The sequence below is a fragment of the Coregonus lavaretus genome (genome assembly GCF_964263955.1).
Source record: "Coregonus lavaretus genome assembly, contig: HAP1_SCAFFOLD_200, whole genome shotgun sequence".
Classification (NCBI taxonomy): Eukaryota; Metazoa; Chordata; class Actinopteri; order Salmoniformes; family Salmonidae; genus Coregonus; species Coregonus lavaretus.
Window position 1 is genome coordinate 613,871 of NW_028166063.1, and position 19,600 is coordinate 633,470.

Consider the following 19,600-nt stretch of genomic DNA (forward strand, 5'->3'; position numbering starts at 1 on the left):
GAGTTTATCGATTCAAAGTTCAAACCATTTTAAACGCGCAGCTGCAGCTTCATGTTTTTCTGGTCTAATGTGTTAATTCGTAACCCATCATTTATACCTTTTGCTCGAAAGGGGCGGTTCCAGCAGGCTGGCACACTCCCTGACCTCCCTCCGGGGCGGTGATTACTCGCTGTGCAACGTTTTGGAAAACAATCATCTCTTATAACTTCTCAAATCACATCCCTCTCTTAACAAAAACACTTTCATCATTTTTCATATTACAACCAATAGTATGGAAACTTCATCTATGTAGTGGGTATACTTTCCAAGTTACAGTATTTCCTTTATAACATTTTTAATGACATCACAAAATAACAAACAAAATAACATTCTCGTGGTCATGACAGCATATAGTTCAGGTACCATTAACTGACTATCAGTCTGGCTATTTATCAGTCTTATGGCTTGGGGGTAGAAGCTGTCTCGGAGCCTGTTGATCCGAGAGCTGATGCTACGGTACCGTTTGCCGGATGGTAACAGTGAAAAGTCTATGAATTAGGTGGCTGGATTCTTTGGCAATTCTTTGGGCCTTCCTCTGACAACGCCTGGTATAGAGGTCCTGGATGGCAGGTAGCTCGGCCCCAGTGATGTACTGGGCTCTCTGCACCACCCTTTGTAGCGCTTTGTGGTCAAGGAGCGGTGCAATTGCCATATCAAGCGGTGATGCAGCCAGTCAAGATGCTCTCGATGATGCAGCTGTAGAACTTTTTTGGGATCTGAGGGCCCATGCCAAATCTTTTCAGCCTCCTGAGGGGGAAAGGTGTTGCCGTGTCCTCTTCACGACTGAGCGGTTGTGTGTGGACCATGTTAAGTCCTTAGTGATGTGGACGCTACGGAACTTGAAGCTCTCGACCCGCTCCACAACAGCCCTGTCGATGTGGATGGGGGCGTGCTCTCCTCTCTCCTATAGTCCATGATCAGCTCCTTGGTCTTACTGATGTTGAGCGAGAGGTTGTTGTCCTGGCACCACACTGCTAACATTTTGTTGTGTTACAGCCTGAATAAAAAATTTATTCAATTGAGATTGTTTGTAACTGGCCTACACACAATACCCCATAATGTCGAAATGGAATTATGTTTTTTGAAATTTTTACAAATTAATTAAATTAAACATTAGCTTAACAAGTCACATAATAAGTTGCATGGACTCACTCTGTGTGCAATAATAGTGTTCAACATGATTTTTGAATGACTACCTCATCTCTGTACCCTAAACATACAATTATCTTTAAGGTCCCTCAGTCGAGCAGTGAATTTCAACCACAAAGCCCAGGGAGGTTTTCCAATGCCTGGCAATGGAGGGCACCTATTGGTAGATTGGTAAAAAATATATAAAAAAGCAGACAGAAAGACTCACAGCTGTAATCACTGCCAAAGGTGCTTCTACAAATTATTGACTCAGGGGTGTGAATACTTATGTAAATGAGATATTTCTGTATTTCATTTTCAATAAATTTGCACACATTAATAAAAACATGTTTTCACTATGCCATTATGGGGTAGCTGGGTGAGAAATATTTGTTTTCATCCATTTTGAATTCAGGCTGAAACACAACAAAATGTGGAATAAGTTATGGGGTATGAATACTTTCTGAAGGCTCTATGTACTCTATGCATCTATATGTAATGATATGAATAGACAAGTAAAAAGACATGGTAGGTCTCATACCGGTAAGAAATTGAATATCCTTTCACCACTGGTCCTAGGTACAGCTTCTGGCAGTGCACTAGTGTTGACTGTAATCACATGCCTTGTGTTGTCTTTATCATGGAACAGTGGGGACTGTGAAGCAACACAAACATAGACACATGCATACAAACACACAATAATAACATACGCACTATACTGTACACACAGGTACACATGGATTTTGTGTTATCGATATGTGGTAGTAGAGTAGAGGCCTGAGGGCACACACTTAATATGTTGTGAAATCTGTTATGAATGTATTGTAATGTTTTTAAAATGTATAACTGCCTTAATTTTGCTGGACCCCAGGAAGAGTAGCTGCTGCCTTGGCTGCAGCTAATAGGGATCCATAATAAATGCAAATACAAATGTCCACCTAATAAACAGGGGATTGTTGTTAAATTGGTTCGGTCATTTAATGGGGAGCTTCTACTGTCTGGTAGTACATTTATAACTCCCTATATCATTCCTCGGAAGAGAGAGAAGGGATGGAGTTGGTGTGAAGGTTTGAGGAAATGTCTAGTCTTGAAATAAGGGCTTTTATTTTGAAGGTTTTCTTATTGCCATACCGGAAGTGACACCATCGACATGTTGCCGGAGGTCAAATGGTATAGGTTAGAACACATCGGAAGGAAAGTCACAGACGATATAATAAAAGTTATTAAGAGTAATCAGGTATTTCGTATGCGTATATAGCGAAATTGTATTCGCTTTGTAGATAGGTATAGCCAGAACCATGTAGTCGTTAGCTAGCTAGTTCCACATGGATAGCTAGCTACATTAGCACACGCTGATCTAGCTAGCTACGCTAACGTTAGCTGCTTTGTACACCGCTATCAAGCTATAGTTGTTGTAGTGTGGACTGTAAGGTTTATTGTGCTTGCTAGTTACGTCCCAAACATTGGTGCAAGTTCAAGTTGAAAATGATTATAGGTGCTGTAAATTGATTTAACTGATTTGGGTCCCTTACAGAACATGACTAGAATAGCTAAGGAACTAGCTAGCCAGCTAATTCGAGATAACAGAGCAATGGCCACGTTCCAGGCTGATCTCACAACTAATAATGACATTTAATTACAGATGCGAGTGTTTTTTATGTATATGTCTTTTTTTCTTCTTCCAGGTACTCTAAAGTCCTGCCATTGACTGCATTGTTGTTGTTGCTACGCAAACAGGACAATATGAATCCACTCAGTTCAGAGAAGGAAACGTTGATGGACAAAATCGAAAAGAGTTTATGGAATTTAACTGAGGACAATTTACGCTACATGTGTGAACGTTGTGGAATAGAAGGCTCCGAAGTTAGAGGAATGAATCATCGCTTATTAAGGCGTAAAATCATGGAGGAAATGTGGGACAATACGGAGGCAATGAAATCAGAGGAGCAGGGAATGTCTTGGTTACTCCATCTGAAAGAGGACATCAGGAGGATACAGGAGGATGGTAGCAGTGCACCCATGAGTCCCAGCCAGTCTGATGATGATGATGATGATGATGACTGCGATGAAGAATGCGACAAGGGGGACAGGGATTGGTTACCTAGCAACAGACTGACAGCAGAGCCCTTGCATCCCAGCCAATGTGATGATGAAGAATGGAATGAAGAGGGAGGAGCTAGGTTGCCTGGCAATGGACTGGAGGTGGAGTCAGCTCCAGAGAGGCACACACCAGAGGAGAGGGAGAGTTGCGTGAGTATTTCCCAGTCAGAAAGGGTTTTGTTTCTCAACAGTCTTTCCTTGATTCCTCAACCTCTTTTTATAAATGCATTGAAGGAGAATATCCGAGGTTCCTCCTCTTGGACTTTATCCTCCAATTTATTTTAAGAAGGCCAAGTAATCAAAGATGATAGGAAATAAGGAAAGAGCTTTGAGATCACCTTTTTAAAAGTTTACATTTTAGTCATTTAGCAGAATGCTCTTATCCAGAGCGACTTACATGAGCAATTAGAGTTAAGTGCCTTGCTTAAGGGCACATTGACAGATTTTTCACCTAGTTGGCTCAGGGATTCGAATCAGCGACCTTTCGGTTACTGGCCCAACGCTCTTATCTGCTAGGCTACCTTTTGAGACTTCAAAATTCCTTGACAAGTATGAGAGTGTTGCTCACCTTGATTCTTTATTTTTATGATTTCCAGGACAAGCCTCCACCACCCCCCTCCCCTCTTCCAGAGTCCACAGGTCATGCCTCTCCTGGCAGGGCCTTATTGGGCGGTCTGAAGAGGGTGTCTGTTCGGTTGGTCAACTGCAGGAAAACACTGGCGCACAGTGGCCGTATAAAACACAAGACAACACACACAGGAGAGAAATCCTACAGCTCGTCTAATGCTGAACAACACAAAACCCTCTCAGGAGACAGTCCTAGCTCCCATATCTGTGATCACTGTGGGAAGAATTTTGTCAAAGCTTCCAATCTGAAAACACACTTACTGTGTCTGTCTGGAGAGAAACCATACATGTGCTCTGAATGCGGAAAGAGATTCACACAGGCCGGCAATCTTAAGAGACACCAGAGAACTCATACTGGGGAGAAACCGTTTGTTTGCCTTCATTGTGGGAAAGACTACAATGATACTGGAAACTTAAAGAAACACATGAGATCTCACACTGTTAAACAACACACAGCGACCCCCACAGTGAAACCTTACCTCTGCTCAGATTGTGGGAAGCAATTCATTGGAAAACAAAGCCTTGAATATCACCGGGAAGTTTTTCACACAGACCACCCTCACCGCTGTGGTCAATGTAAGAAGAGCTTCATAACTGCAGCAAGATTGGAATCACACACAAAAACACGACACCCGCCAAGTGATCCTCTGAAGAATCCACACGTGTGCTTGGAATGTGGAAGGGGATTCTCTGTGGCCGCCAGTCTTAAAAGACACCTGAGAATTCATTCTGAGGAGAAACCGTACGTTTGCCCTCAGTGTGGAAACCGTTACAATGATCGTGGAAATTTAAAGAAACACATCAGAACTCACACAGAAGAAAAACCTTACCACTGCTTGGTGTGCAGGATGAAGTTTCGTCATACAAAAACGTTACAACGGCATCACCAGGAGAACCACAAGGGGGAGACACTGGGTCCCATCCGCAGGCATCAAGACCCTCTTCCATGCGCCCACTGCGGGGAGAAGTTCTCTACCAAGGCTCTTCTAAAGGATCACCTACGGACCCACTCTAGCCGGGTCCACTGCTCCCAATGCGACAAGACCTTCTCCACTAAAGGTAACTTAATTGTTCATCAGAGGAAACACACTGGAGAGAGGCCTTACCTTTGCCCTCAGTGTGGGAAGAGTTTCTCTCTGGCAGGGAGTTTAAAACTTCATCTCCGGATTCATGCGGGTGAGAAGCCTTACCGCTGTACTTACTGTGACAAGAGATTCACAAGTAAGAGCCACTGCAATAGCCACATGCGAATCCACACTGGAGAGAAGCCGTACCAATGCCCTGACTGCGGGAGGAGGTTTGCTGACGGGAATGTCCTGAAAAACCACCAGCGGACCCACACAGGAGAGAAACCGTTCCAGTGCCGCATGTGCAATAAAGCCTTTGCCCAGTTGAGCAGTCTGAAGAAACATCAGGAGACACATAGTACTAATCATCCTGTGCGATAAAGCCCAGTTGAGCAGTCTGAAGAAACATCCGGAGACACAAACTCAGCCTGTCTCTGTCAGGGAATCCCTATGTACCACACAATCAGTCCGTCCCAAATACTTACCAACACACGCCCCTTTGGCCGTCTCCTTTCCATGTTGGCAGTTCTAGGGAGGGATTTGGGACCAGGTGACTGAAGTTACCGAAGACAAACAGCTGGAAATAGAACTCTATATATAGCCGAACTTCCTCTCATTGGGGCCATCGGTAGGCATTGGATCAGGCGTGTCTTGATCTCTGGTTTTAAAGACTTGTCAGCAATCTTACCACCATGACCAGTTCATTCTAAATGACAAATGTGGGTATGCTGTTAGTATGAAATCCAGACCTGTTTTGTGTTAACATTCTCTATGCCATGTTTGACATATTAGAATTAGAAAAACTGGTACTGTGTACAAGGAGTGGAATGTAAGCATAAGTAGACTGGTACCCAGGCTAGTATTTTGTATGTATAACAAATAATATATTTTCTCTCAAACTGAAATGATGCTGCTCGGCTCCCCGTTCAAGTTGAGTTCACGTTTTAGCCTGGGAGTTTTTCTATTAACAGTTGATATTTAAATAAGTTGTCCGTTTCAAAGGGTGTTTTGAATATATGTCCGAACCCCAACTGGAGTTAATAAAAAGGGTGACAGCAATGTGTTGTTGGAGTATAACTTTATGAGTAAGAAGGTTTATGCATAACCTAGGGTCCTAGTATATATAACCTAGGGTCCTAGTATCACCTAGGGTCCTATAGGGTCCTAGTATCACCTAGGGTCCTAGTATCACCTAGGATCCTATAGGGTCCTAGTATAACCTAGGGTCCTAGTATCACCTAGGGTCCTAGTATCACCTAGGATCCTATAGGGTCCTAGTATAACCTAGGGTCCTAGTATCACCTAGAGTCCTAGTATCACCTAGGGTCCTAGTATAACCTGGGGTCCTAGTATCACCTAGGGTCCTAGTATCACCTAGGGTCCTAGTATAACCTGGGTTCCTAGTATCACCTAGGGTCCTAGTATCACCTAGGGTCCTAGTATAACCTGGGTTCCTAGTATCACCTAGGGTCCTAGTATAACCTGGGGTCCTAGTATAACCTAGGGTCCTAGTATCACCTAGGGTCCTAGTATAACCTGGGTTCCTAGTATCACCTAGGGTCCTAGTATCACCTAGGGTCCTAGTATAACCTGGGGTCCTAGTATAACCTAGGGTCCTAGTATCACCTAGGGTCCTAGTATAACCTGGGTTCCTAGTATAACCTAGGGTCCTAGTATAACCTGGGTTCCTAGTATCACCTAGGGTCCTAGTATCACCTAGGGTCCTAGTATAACCTGGGTTCCTAGTATCACCTAGGGTCCTAGTATCACCTAGAGTCCTAGTATCACCTAGGGTCCTAGTATAACCTGGGGTCCTAGTATCACCTAGGGTCCTAGTATCACCTAGGGTCCTAGTATAACCTGGGTTCCTAGTATAACCTAGGGTCCTAGTATAACCTGGGTTCCTAGTATCACCTAGGGTCCTAGTATCACCTAGGGTCCTAGTATAACCTGGGTTCCTAGTATCACCTAGGGTCCTAGTATCACCTAGAGTCCTAGTATCACCTAGGGTCCTAGTATAACCTGGGGTCCTAGTATCACCTAGGGTCCTAGTATCACCTAGGGTCCTAGTATAACCTGGGTTCCTAGTATCACCTAGGGTCCTAGTATCACCTAGGGTCCTAGTATAACCTGGGTTCCTAGTATCACCTAGGGTCCTAGTATAACCTGGGGTCCTAGTATAACCTAGGGTCCTAGTATCACCTAGGGTCCTAGTATAACCTGGGTTCCTAGTATCACCTAGGGTCCTAGTATCACCTAGGGTCCTAGTATAACCTGGGGTCCTAGTATAACCTAGGGTCCTAGTATCACCTAGGGTCCTAGTATAACCTGGGTTCCTAGTATAACCTAGGGTCCTAGTATAACCTGGGTTCCTAGTATCACCTAGGGTCCTAGTATCACCTAGGGTCCTAGTATAACCTGGGTTCCTAGTATCACCTAGGGTCCTAGTATCACCTAGGGTCCTAGTATAACCTGGGTTCCTAGTATAACCTAGGGTCCTAGTATAACCTGGGTTCCTAGTATCACCTAGGGTCCTAGTATCACCTAGGGTCCTAGTATAACAAGAATGTAGTGGAACAGGTTGAGAGGGTTGAGAGTTCCTTGGTGTCCACATCACCAGCGAACTGTCATGGTCCAAACACACCAAGACAGTCGTGAAGAGGGCACGACAAAACCTATTCCCCCTCAGGAGACTGAAAAGATTTGGCATGGGTCCTCAGATCCTCAAAAAGTTATACAGCTGCACCATCGAGAGCATCCTGACCGGTTGCATCACCGCCTGGTATGGCAACTGCTCGGCCTCCGACCGCAAGGCACTACAGAGGGTAGTGCGTGTACGGCCCAATACATCACTGGGGCCAAGCTTCCTGCCATCCAGGACCTCTATACCAGGCGGTGTCAGAGGAAGGCCCTCAAAATTGTCAAAGACTCCAGCCACCCTAGTCATAGACTGTTCTCTCTGCTACCGCACGGCAAGCGGTACCGGAGCACCAAGTCTAGGTCCAAAAGGCTTCTCAACAGCTTATACCCCCAAGCCATAAGACTCCTGAACAGCTAACCATGGCTACCCAGACTATTTGCACTGCCCCCCCCCCCCCCCCCCCCTCACCCCATCTTATCTTTTTACGCTGATGCTACTCTGTTAATTATTTATGCATAGTCACTTTAACTCTACCCACATGTACATATTACCTCAACAAGCCAGTGCCCCCGCACATTGACTCGGCACCGGTACCCCCTTGTATATAGCCTCCCTACTGTTATTTTATTTTACTTCTGCTCTTTTTTCCTCAACACTTTGTTGTTTTATTCTACTTTTTTATTAAAAAATAAATGCATTGTTGGTTAAGGGCTGTAAGTAAGCATTTCACGGTAATGTCTACACCTGTTGTATTCGGCGCATGTGGCAAATAACATTTGATTTGATTTTAACCAAGGGTCCAAGAATAACCTAGGGTCCTAGCATAGGGTCCAAGCATCACAAGCAAAGTGCATGTATCCTCATGCCATGACACCCACCATCTCAGATTGTTCTGAAATTGTTTCAGCAGTTAGAAACAGGTAAGATAAGCATTCCTGCAACATTTTGTTGAAATATATTTGATCTCTGATAAATTAAGCTAATTGATTGCACCCAACTTGGCCATTTTAATTTATAGGATTCATATAATAATATTCAATAAATATAATACCCAACATCCGATTTGAACCAAACTTTTTTCTACCAATGAGTAAGACATGAGGAATCCCCAAGAAAGTGTGATAAAAACCACCCGCAGACCACCCACGCCCAACAACCAGTATACAGTATCAGTATCAACTGGTTGTTGGGCGGCTTGGAGTATTGTTTCTTCATACTATGTAATGTATCCCCAGTGGATTTGGTGATGGTTATTTTCACCTGTTCAGAGAAATTAGTCATTGAAGTTGTTTGGTTTATGTCTGTTCCTGCTATTAGGTGGAAAAATATTGAATATTAAAGGGATAGTAACTTAATACAGTTCCACAATACATTTTTTGATACTTTAGGATGATTTGGACATGAAGTGTGAAAATGCTCATACAGGTACCATTGACTTGAATTGGATTTATGCTACAAATGCTAAAAAGTTAGCAATTGAAACAGTGGCCAGTTAAACACCACTAAAGCGTGGAGTGCTGTCATATCTTGTCCATAGACTGCTAACAGCGTAAACCAATACGTCATTTTGTAATTAGGGTGAACTATCCCTTTAAAGGGGAACTGCACTCTCTATTTGGCCTCTTTTTTTGGCTTGCGCCTCAAGAAATGAGGCAGAAGCCAAACGTTGGCTTGGGAGTGTGGGTGTTTCTTGGTTGTGTCCTTGCCACCAACATCTGTCAGAACGTTGCCCGCAGCTGTTTCCCCCAGTCAATCACAGCAAACAAACCTCCTGCAGGTTGAGTTCAATAACTACAGGCGGATGTATGGTGAGATGTCGGAGGAAGCTTTGAATAGGTCAGTAGTCTACAGAGTAATATGAGAAGAATGCAATTGCTGAATTTGTAAGTGTTTTGATCACTTTTAAATGTAGTAACAGGTCCATGTAGAATAAACAACCCTTTACATAAAACCATAGAAGATATAATATAACAATGTGCACTTTTCACCTTTCATTGTTATTCCCAGCTGATACAGATACAGTGTCTATCTGCATTATGTCTGGTGGTAATGGGGTTACCTTGGTAACATGTCAGAGTGGTCATACCTTCCTGTCTGGTGGTAATGGGGTTACCTTGGTAACATGTCAGAGTGGTCATACCTTCCTGTCTGGTGGTAATGGGGCTACCTTGGTAACAATGGGGCTACCTTGGTAACATGTCAGAGTGGTCATACCTTCCTGTGTGGTGGTAATGGGGTTACCTTGGTAACATGTCAGAGTGGTCATACCTTCCTGTCTGGTGGTAATGGGGCTACCATGGTAACATGTCAGAGTGGTCATACCTTCCTGTCTGGTGGTAATGGGGTTACCTTGGTAACATGTCAGAGTGGTCATACCTTCCTGTGTGGTGGTAATGGGGTTACCTTGGTAACATGTGGTCCTCTGTAGCTCAGCTGGTAGAGCACGGCGCTTGTAACGCCAAGGTAGTGGGTTCGATCCCCGGGACCACCCATACACAAATGTATGCACGCATGACTGTAAGTCGCTTTGGATAAAAGCGTCTGCTAAATGGCATATATATATATATATATATATATATATATATATATATATATATATATATATATATATATATATATATATATATATATATATATATATATATATATATATATGTGTCAGAGTGGTCATACCTTCCTGTCTGGTGGTAATGGGGTTACCTTGGTAACATGTCAGAGTGGTCATACCTTCCTGTCTGGTGGTAATGGGGCTACCTTGGTAACATGTCAGAGTGGTCATACCTTCCTGTCTGGTGGTAATGGGGTTACCTTGGTAACATGTCAGAGTGGTCATACCTTCCTGTGTGGTGGTAATGGGGTTACCTTGGTAACATGTCAGAGTGGCCATACCTTCCTGTGTGGTGGTAATGGGGTTACCTTGGTAACATGTCAGAGTGGTCATACCTTCCTGTGTGGTGGTAATGGGGTTACCTTGGTAACATATCAGAGTGGTCATACCTTCCTGTCTGGTGGTAATGGGGTTACCTTGGTAACATATCAGAGTGGTCATACCTTCCTGTCTGGTGGTAATGGGGTTACCTTGGTAACATGTCAGAGTGGTCATACCTTCCTGTCTGGTGGTAATGGGGTTACCTTGGTAACATGTCAGACTCATTTCTCTCTGCCTCCTTCTTTCCACTCCTCTCCTCTTTTGACCTCACCCTCTCACCGTCCCCCCCTACTCACAAGGCAGGCAATACGCTTGACCTCATCTTCACTAGATGCTGCTCCTCTACTAATCTCACTGCAACTCCCCTCCATGTCTCCGACCACTACTTTGTTTCCTTTTCTCTCTCGCTCTCCTCCCACACTACTCACTCTGCCCCTACACAGATGGTAATGCGCCGCCGCAACCTTCGCTCTCTCTCTCCCACTACTCTCTCCTCTTCCATCCTATCATCTCTTCCCTCTGCTCAATCATTCTCCCTCCAATCTCCTGATTCTGCCTCCTCAACCCTCCTCTCCTCCCTTTCTGCATCCTTTGACTCTCTGTGTCCCCTATCCTCCCGGCCGGCTCGGTCCTCCCCTCCAGCTCCGTGGCTTGATGACTCATTGCGAGCTCACAGAACAGAGCTCCGGGCAGCGGAGCGGAAATGGAAGAAAACTAAACTCCCTGCCGACCTGGCATCTTTTCACTCCCTCCTCTCTACATTTTCTTCATCTGTTTCTGCTGCTAAGGCCACCTTCTACCACTCTAAATTCCAAGCATCTGCCTCTAACCCTAGGAAGCTCTTTGCCACATTTTCCTCCCTCCTGAATCCCCCCCCCCCTCCCCCTCCCCCCCCCCTCCTCTCTCTCTGTGGATGACTTCGTCAACCACTTTGAAAAGAAGGTTGACGACATCCGATCCTCGTTTGTTAAGTCTAATGACACTGCTGGTCCTGCTCACACTGCCCTACCCTATGCTTTGACTTCTTTCTCCCCTCTCTCTCCAGATAAAATCCTGCGACTTGTGACTGCAGGCCGCCCAACAACCTGCCCGCTTGACCCCATCCCCTCCTCCCTTCTCCAGACCATCTCCGGTGACCTTCTCCCCTACCTCACCTCGCTGATCAACTCATCCTTGACCGCTGGCCATGTCCCTTCCGTCTTCAAGAGAGCGAGAGTTGCTCCCCTTCTCAAAAAACCAACACTCGACCCCACTGATGTCAACAACTACAGACCAGTATCCCTTCTTTCTTTTCTTTCCAAAACTATTGAGCGTGCCGTCTTTAGCCAACTCTCTTGCTATCTCTCTCAGAATGACCTTCTTGATCCAAACCAATCAGGTTTCAGGACTGGTCATTCAACTGAGACTGCTCTTCTCTGTGTCACGGAGACTCTCCGCACTGCTAAAGCTAACTCTCTCTCCTCTGCTCTTGTCCTTCTAGACCTGTCTGCTGCCTTTGATACTGTGAACCATCAGATCCTCCTCTCCACCCTCTCCGAGCTGGGCATCTCCGGCGCGGCTCACTCCTGGATTGCGTCCTACCTGACCGGTCGCTCCTACCAAGTGGCGTGGCGAGAAGCTGTCTCCGCACCACGTGCTCTCACCACTGGTGTCCCCCAGGGCTCAGTTCTAGGCCCTCTCCTTTTCTCCCTATACACCAAGTCACTTGGCTCTGTCATATCCTCACATGGTCTCTCCTATCATTGCTACGCTGACGATACACAACTAATCTTCTCCTTTCCCCCTTCTGATAACCAGGTGGCGAATCGCATCTCTGCATGTCTGGCAGACATATCAGTATGGATGACGGATCACCACCTCAAGCTGAACCCTGGCAAGACGGAGCTGCTCTTCCTCCCGGGGAAGGACTGCCCGTTCCATGATCTCGCCATCACGGTTGACAACTCCGCTGTGTCCTCCTCCCAGAGTGCGAAGAGCCTAGGCGTGACCCTGGACAACACCCTGTCGTTCTCCGCCAACATCAAGGCGGTGACCCGCTCCTGCAGGTTCATGCTCTACAACATTCGGAGAGTACGACCCTGCCTTACACAGGAAGCGGCACAGGTCCTAATCCAGGCACTTGTCATCTCCCGTCTGGACTACTGCAACTCGCTGTTGGCTGGCCTCCCTGCCTGTGCCATTAAACCCCTACAACTCATCCAGAATGCCGCAGCCCGTCTGGTGTTCAACCTTCCCAAGTTCTCTCACGTCACCCCCCTCCTCCGCACACTCCACTGGCTTCCAGTTGAAGCTCGCATCCGCTACAAGACCATGGTGCTTGCCTATGGAGCAGTGAGGGGAACGGCACCTCTGTACCTTCAGGCTCTGATCAGTCCCTACACCCAAACGAGGGCATTGCGTTCATCCACCTCTGGCCTGCTGGCTCCCCTTCCTCTGCGGAAGCATAGTTCCCGCTCAGCCCAGTCAAAACTGTTCGCTGCTCTGGCACCCCAATGGTGGAACAAGCTCCCTCACGACGCCAGGACAGCGGAGTCACTCACCACCTTCCGGAGACATTTGAAACCCCACCTCTTTAAGGAATACCTGGGATAGGATAAAGTAATCCTTCTACCCCCCCCCCCCCCCAAAATTGTAAAGTGGTTATCCCACTGGCTATAGGGTGAACGCACCAATTTGTGAGTCGCTCTGGCTAAGAGCGTCTGCTAAATGACGTTAATGTGCCCTTGAGCAAGGCACTTAACCCTAATTGCTCCTGTAAGTCGCTCTGGATAAGAGCGTCTGCTAAATGACTAAAATGTAAATGTAAATGTAAATGTAAATGTCATACCTTCCTGTCTGGTGGTAATGGGGTTACCATGGTAACATGTCAGAGTGGTCATACCTTCCTGTCTGGTGGTAATCGGGTTACCTTGGTAACATGTCAGAGTGGTCATACCTTCCTGTGTGGTGGTAATGGGGTTACCTTGGTAACATGTCAGAGTGGTCATACCTTCCTGTGTGGTGGTAATGGGGTTACCTTGGTAACATGTCAGAGTGGTCATACCTTCCTGTCTGGTGGTAATGGGGTTACCTTGGTAACATGTCAGAGTGGTCATACCTTCCTGTCTGGTGGTAATGGGGCTACCATGGTAACATGTCAGAGTGGTCATACCTTCCTGTCTGGTGGTAATAGGGTTACCTTGGTAACATGTCAGAGTGGTCATACCTTCCTGTGTGGTGGTAATGGGGTTACCTTGGTAACATGTGGTCCTCTGTAGCTCAGCTGGTAGAGCACGGCGCTTGTAACGCCAAGGTAGTGGGTTCGATCCCCGGGACCACCCATACACAAATGTATGCACGCATGACTGTAAGTCGCTTTGGATAAAAGCGTCTGCTAAATGGCATATATATATATATATATATATATATATATATATATATATATATATATATGTGTCAGAGTGGTCATACCTTCCTGTCTGGTGGTAATGGGGTTACCTTGGTAACATGTCAGAGTGGTCATACCTTCCTGTCTGGTGGTAATGGGGTTACCTTGGTAACATGTCAGAGTGGTCATACCTTCCTGTCTGGTGGTAATGGGGCTACCTTGGTAACAATGGGGCTACCTTGGTAACATGTCAGAGTGGTCATACCTTCCTGTGTGGTGGTAATGGGGTTACCTTGGTAACATGTCAGAGTGGTCATACCTTCCTGTGTGGTGGTAATGGGGTTACTTTGGTAACATGTCAGAGTGGTCATACCTTCCTGTGTGGTGGTAATGGGGTTACCTTGGTAACATGTCAGAGTGGTCATACCTTCCTGTGTGGTGTTCTGTATACAACAGGAGTTCTCTGATCCTGGTGCAGAATACACAGGATTTCTCCTTCCCCATATTGACTAATATCGTTCAATTCAATAATAAAAAAAGACAATACAACGGAAAGTTGTCTAGTAAAATATGAATGCCGAGTGGCAGGTCTCATCTTCATTCATAGATGTCAGTATATCAAGCCTGTCTGTCAGTCAGGACTCCATCACATCATCTCGCAAGTCTCCAAGTACTGGCTCCATAGATTGTGAACACATACATACAGTCACTGTTCTATTACCAATGGCAGTTAGGATAGGTGGTATCTGACAAACAAACCAGTGGCGGTCGGTGCCGTTTAAGATGGGGGAGGATGATTTTAATTTTTATGAGCTCAATGTAACATCGATAGGTTTAGGCTACTACATGATACTCTAATTTCCCCTGTACCCATCATGAGGTTGCTACAACCTAGCCTACTAATAACAGTTTACAATGTAGAGAATTTTGAGTAATCAAGGTGACAGATAGTGACACATTCAATACCACCTTGCGCACTCTTGCCTGCATCTAGCTGATTTAGGGAGTAATCATTAGTCCAACAGTTGCAAATGTGAATTTCTATTGGACAAATTCAGGTATTTTTATCCCCGTTTCATTTGCTTCCATTTAAGAAACATTTTCAGCGGAATGAATACACCCCTGATCACATGCAAACAAAGTTCACTTTCATAGCAGCCACATGAAAACAGCGTGATCACTTTGCTCGTTGTATATAGAATTCCTTCTCGCATCTATCTACGCGCTCTCCTCCTCTCACCTTTTCCCTTCGGTTGTGGACTTCAGTGCACAATACATCAGCTGTCTGTGACCAGGCGAATAAACCTTTTCCAAGCCAAACCTATGACATTGTTGTCATGTCATAGTCACCATAGCTACTAGAACTCATGTGTTAGTAAACCTGCTAGCTACAATCATGCAGTACAGTGTACAGTCAGAAAGCAGTTTAGCAGTTACACCGGTGGCAACAAATTAATAAAACCAAAAGCTGACCTTGACTTGGAAGTGTTCCAGTGTTGGATAGCCATAGCCAGCTAGCTAACATAGCATCCCTCTTTGTTTGTGCCGGGTGTTTGAGTAGGCTAAACTAGCTAGCTGCATTCTCTAGCTAAGTGAACGTTTTTTAAAAATACAACCAGATATAGCTAGCCCTCTCTCTCTCACTCGCTTCTACTTAATTTAGGAAGAAATTAATTTGTTCAAAACTGTTCAGCTATTGTCTTTCACTCTCTTTGAGTCAACTACTCACCACATTTTATGCACTGCAGTGCTAGCTAGCTGTAGCTTATGCTTTCAGTACTAGATTAATTCTCTGATATTTTGATTGGGTGGACAACATGTCAGTTCATGCTGCAAGAGCTCTGATAGGTTGGAGGACGTCCTCTGGAAGTTGTCATAATTACTGTGTAAGTCAATGGAAGGGGGTGAGAACCATGAGCCTCCTAGGTTTTGTATTGAAGTCAATAGCTGCATTTCAAACTCAAAGTAGACAGCCCTCGGCCCTAAACCCTCAGCCCTTGAAAGACGTTTTACATCGTCACGTCCGAGTGCACCTTAAAAGTCCCTTGCCCAAGCGAGGGAGAGTGATGATCGGAGAGGCAACGTCCTTGGTGGAAAGTTGAGCTTAAAAACAACCAACCTAAAGCTATTAATGTACCTAGTAAGCTAACGTAGCTAGCTACAGTTACCCATAGCTGGCTAGCTAGTTTTATAGTTTGGTAATTTATTCCAATACATTTCAGAATTCCCAAAAAAATGTTTATGAATCTAGCTACGTTTTATATGCTCCTCACTACGAGACTAAGCCAATTTGCCAATGCTAAAATCAATGTCGTTTATATGTATTTTTTAGCAAGCTAGCTTCATAATTTTTTCTGACATGCCGAAAATGCAGCCTTGTTGATTACATTTGACACTTAGCGGCCACTGGAGTCTAACATGTGACTACAGTTTGCATTGAATTGTGGGTCACATCAACCCCGCAAGTGACCAAAGTTATTCACTCGCTCCCTCGAGCTAAATCGAGGGCCTAGGGGGCAACGTTTGTGAATTAGACCTCCACTTAAGATGGTAATCAAACTGCATCCGGTTTCAACATGGGATTCACCCGAGGGAAAGTGGCTAGTGCAAGGGCTGAGGGGATAAAAAAGAACGTGTTTGGACTGCAGCCAATGTACCCAGAGGAGGACAGAAGCTAGCTGTACTCCGGCTACACCATGGTGCTGCTCAGGCTACTGCAGACCTTCATTGCAAAACAGTGTGTTTTAATCAATTATTTGGTGACGTGAATTTATTTAGTAGAGTTTTATCTAAAATGGATAACTTTTTTTTTATGTTTCACTATCCTCATCTGAGGAGCCTCCACTGAAACAAACATATACCATGTTGAAGTTTGAACAGGTCATACTAAACCTACCTAATGTTGGTCTCCCCGTCGACGACCTTTGGTGAGCAGGCAAGATGTGAGGCTGTAGGTAAGGTGTTTGCCAGCACGCAATTGATGGGCACGGCAGCGTAGATCAGCTCCTGGCCCCTCATCAAAGATATTGGTCGGTCACACACAAACACACACACAGAGCACTGATTACATTATCAACGGTGGTTATGATTAGCACGGTGGAACCAACCTGATCGCTGCATTCACCTTTCTATTTCACTTCAGATATCATGATACGTGAAGTGAAATAGAATGGTAAACGCGGCAGTCAGGCTGGTTCCTCCAGGCTAGGTTATGAAAGTGAATTGGGACAAAACTCGAAACTGTTTTGACCAGGTCAAAATGTCACCAACCTGATTCAAGTGTCCTCCCTGTTGCATTTCTAGGAATGCCCACAGCGAGGGCCTGTCTGGTGATGCTCACAGCGAGGGCATGTCTGGTGATGCTAAGGGTCCCCTTGCTGGTCTTCACTATGTAGCATGTTCGCTCGCAAACTGGACATCTCTCGAACAACTGCAGCAGGCAATCCTCATAAACAATGCACTTCCTCATCTTATGAGGTGGTGTTGACTGGGAGGGCCTGTGACAGGGTTATACAATAGACAGCCAAGTGGTAAATTGCATTTTTGTTATAAAGAAAGGACAAAGCATTTTGATAATGCACTTCAAAACCAAAATGACTACTAATTGTATCTGCTTGGCTGGGTAATTAACCTACTAGTTTATCAAACCGGGTATTTTTTAATACAACTTTTCACATAACACACGTTAATGTTGTTGATTAAGCCTTCTGTGTCATCAGGGCAGTAACCACTGAGGTAGACAGTCACTCGAGTCAAGCTAATTCTAAGCCGTCAATAGTTACCACAGCTACAAAGTCATAAAGCCCGCCTATTTATACAATTTATTTATTTATTTTTATTTATTTAACCTTTATTTAACCAGGAAGGGCTCATTGAGATTTAAAATCTCTTTTTCAAGAGCGTCCTGGCCAAGATAGGCAGCACCAAGTCATTACAAAAAATTACAGACAGACAACATGAACAACTACAAGTAATCTAGTAAAAACCATTCATGAATTCACAAGAGTATAACAATATCAAAAACAGCAAATTAAAGACATTGACAGGTCAGGGAATCAGCCTCAAAATCCTTCATCAGAGATTTAAAAACACCAATCGGGACAAGTTCTTCCAGTTTAAAATTATTTTGTAAGGTGTTCCAAGACGATGGCGCAGAGTACATAAAATACCTTTTACCAAATTCAGTTCGGACATTTGGAACAGTTAGCAGGATAAAGTCCAGTGAACGAAGAGAGTACCCACCACATTTCTGAACAATAAAAATGCCCAAATAAAAAGGTAGTAAACCCAAAATGGCTTTGTAAATAAAAGTATACCAGTGACTGAGCCTACGAGTGACTAGAGAAGGCCAGCCAACCCTGGTATACAAAGTACAGTGGTGCGTAAGGGTTTTGCAGTTTAAAATAAATCTCAAAGTACCATGATAAAGAGTGTCAATTGATCTCAAACACTGAGCGGAAGCATTCATATATAAAATATCCCCATAGTCTAGTAAAGGCATAAATGTAGCTGATACTAGCCTCCTTCTGGCTTCAAAAGAAAAACAGGCCTTATTCCTAAAATAAAATCCCAATTTCAGCTTCAATTTTTTTGTAAGTTGTTGAATATGCAATTTAAAAGAGAGGCCGTCATCAATTAGAATTCCAAGATATTTATATGAGGTTACAACCTCAATCTCCTTGCCCTGACAGGTAGTAACAGGTGAAAGGTTCAGAGGTCTATTTCTTGCATTAGAAAACACCATTAGTTTAGTTTTGTCAGTATTGAGGATAAGCTTCAATTGACACAAGGTATGTTGAACAGTATAAAAAGCAGTTTGCAAGTTCTGGAAAGCTTTTGTAAGAGATGAGGCACAACAGTAAATAACAGTATCATCAGCATAAAAATGAAGTTGTGCATTTTGGACATTTTTGTCTAAATCATTAATATAAATAGTGAATAAGAGAGGACCAAGTACAGAGCCCTGGGGCACACCATTCAGGACAGACAATTTAACAGACATAAGCCCATCAAATTGAGTGCACTGAGTTCTATCAGACAGATAGTTAGCAAACCATGCAACTGCATGCTCCGAAAGACCTACACTCAACAATCTCTGCCTTAGTATAGCATGATCAACTGTATCAAAAGCCTTAGAGAGATCAATAAAAAGTGAGACACAGTGCTGTTTTTTGTCAAGGGCTTCAGTGATATCATTTAAAACCTTCATGGCTGCTGTAATTGTGCTATGCTTCTTCCTGAAGCCCGATTGATACATTGATAAAATAGAGTTAGTAAATAAAAACTCTTTTAGCTGTTCACTTACAAGGGTTTCAAGTATTTTCACCAGGGGTGACAGCTTTGAGATTGGCCTATAATTATTTAAAAGAGTTGGATCTCCCCCTTTTAAAAGTGGTAGGACAAATGCTGATTTCCAGATCTTTGGAATTTCATTACATTCCAGGGTTAGATTGAACAGATATGTAAGTGGTTCAGCTATGAAATCAGCTGCCAGATTCAAAAAGCAGGGATCCAAAAGATCAGGACCTGCAGGCTTTCTTTGATCTAAGGATTTCAGGGCTTTATGTACCACCTGCACTGAGAATGGCAGAAAACTAAAAGTTTGACCAGCTCTCACTGGTTCATCCACACAGGGTTGTACAGAGACAGAGGACACTGGTTCATCCACACAGGGTTGTACAGAGACAGAGGACACTGAATCA

General features: G+C 44.4%; 1 protein-coding gene across 1 annotated transcript in view; it reads left to right on the plus strand.

Moving 5' to 3' along the window:
* Positions 1-2,317: 2,317 nt before the first annotated feature.
* The window catches only part of LOC311115142 (uncharacterized protein), a gene marked incomplete at its 5' end in the record, with an annotated part of 45,748 nt that continues 28,465 nt past the window's right edge, over positions 2,318-19,600 (plus strand). The window contains 2 exons of the mRNA XM_084190348.1: positions 2,318-2,337; positions 2,853-2,923. Of these exons, the coding sequence (XP_084046474.1) occupies positions 2,318-2,337; positions 2,853-2,923 (91 nt within the window). The remainder of the gene's footprint in view (positions 2,338-2,852; positions 2,924-19,600) is intronic.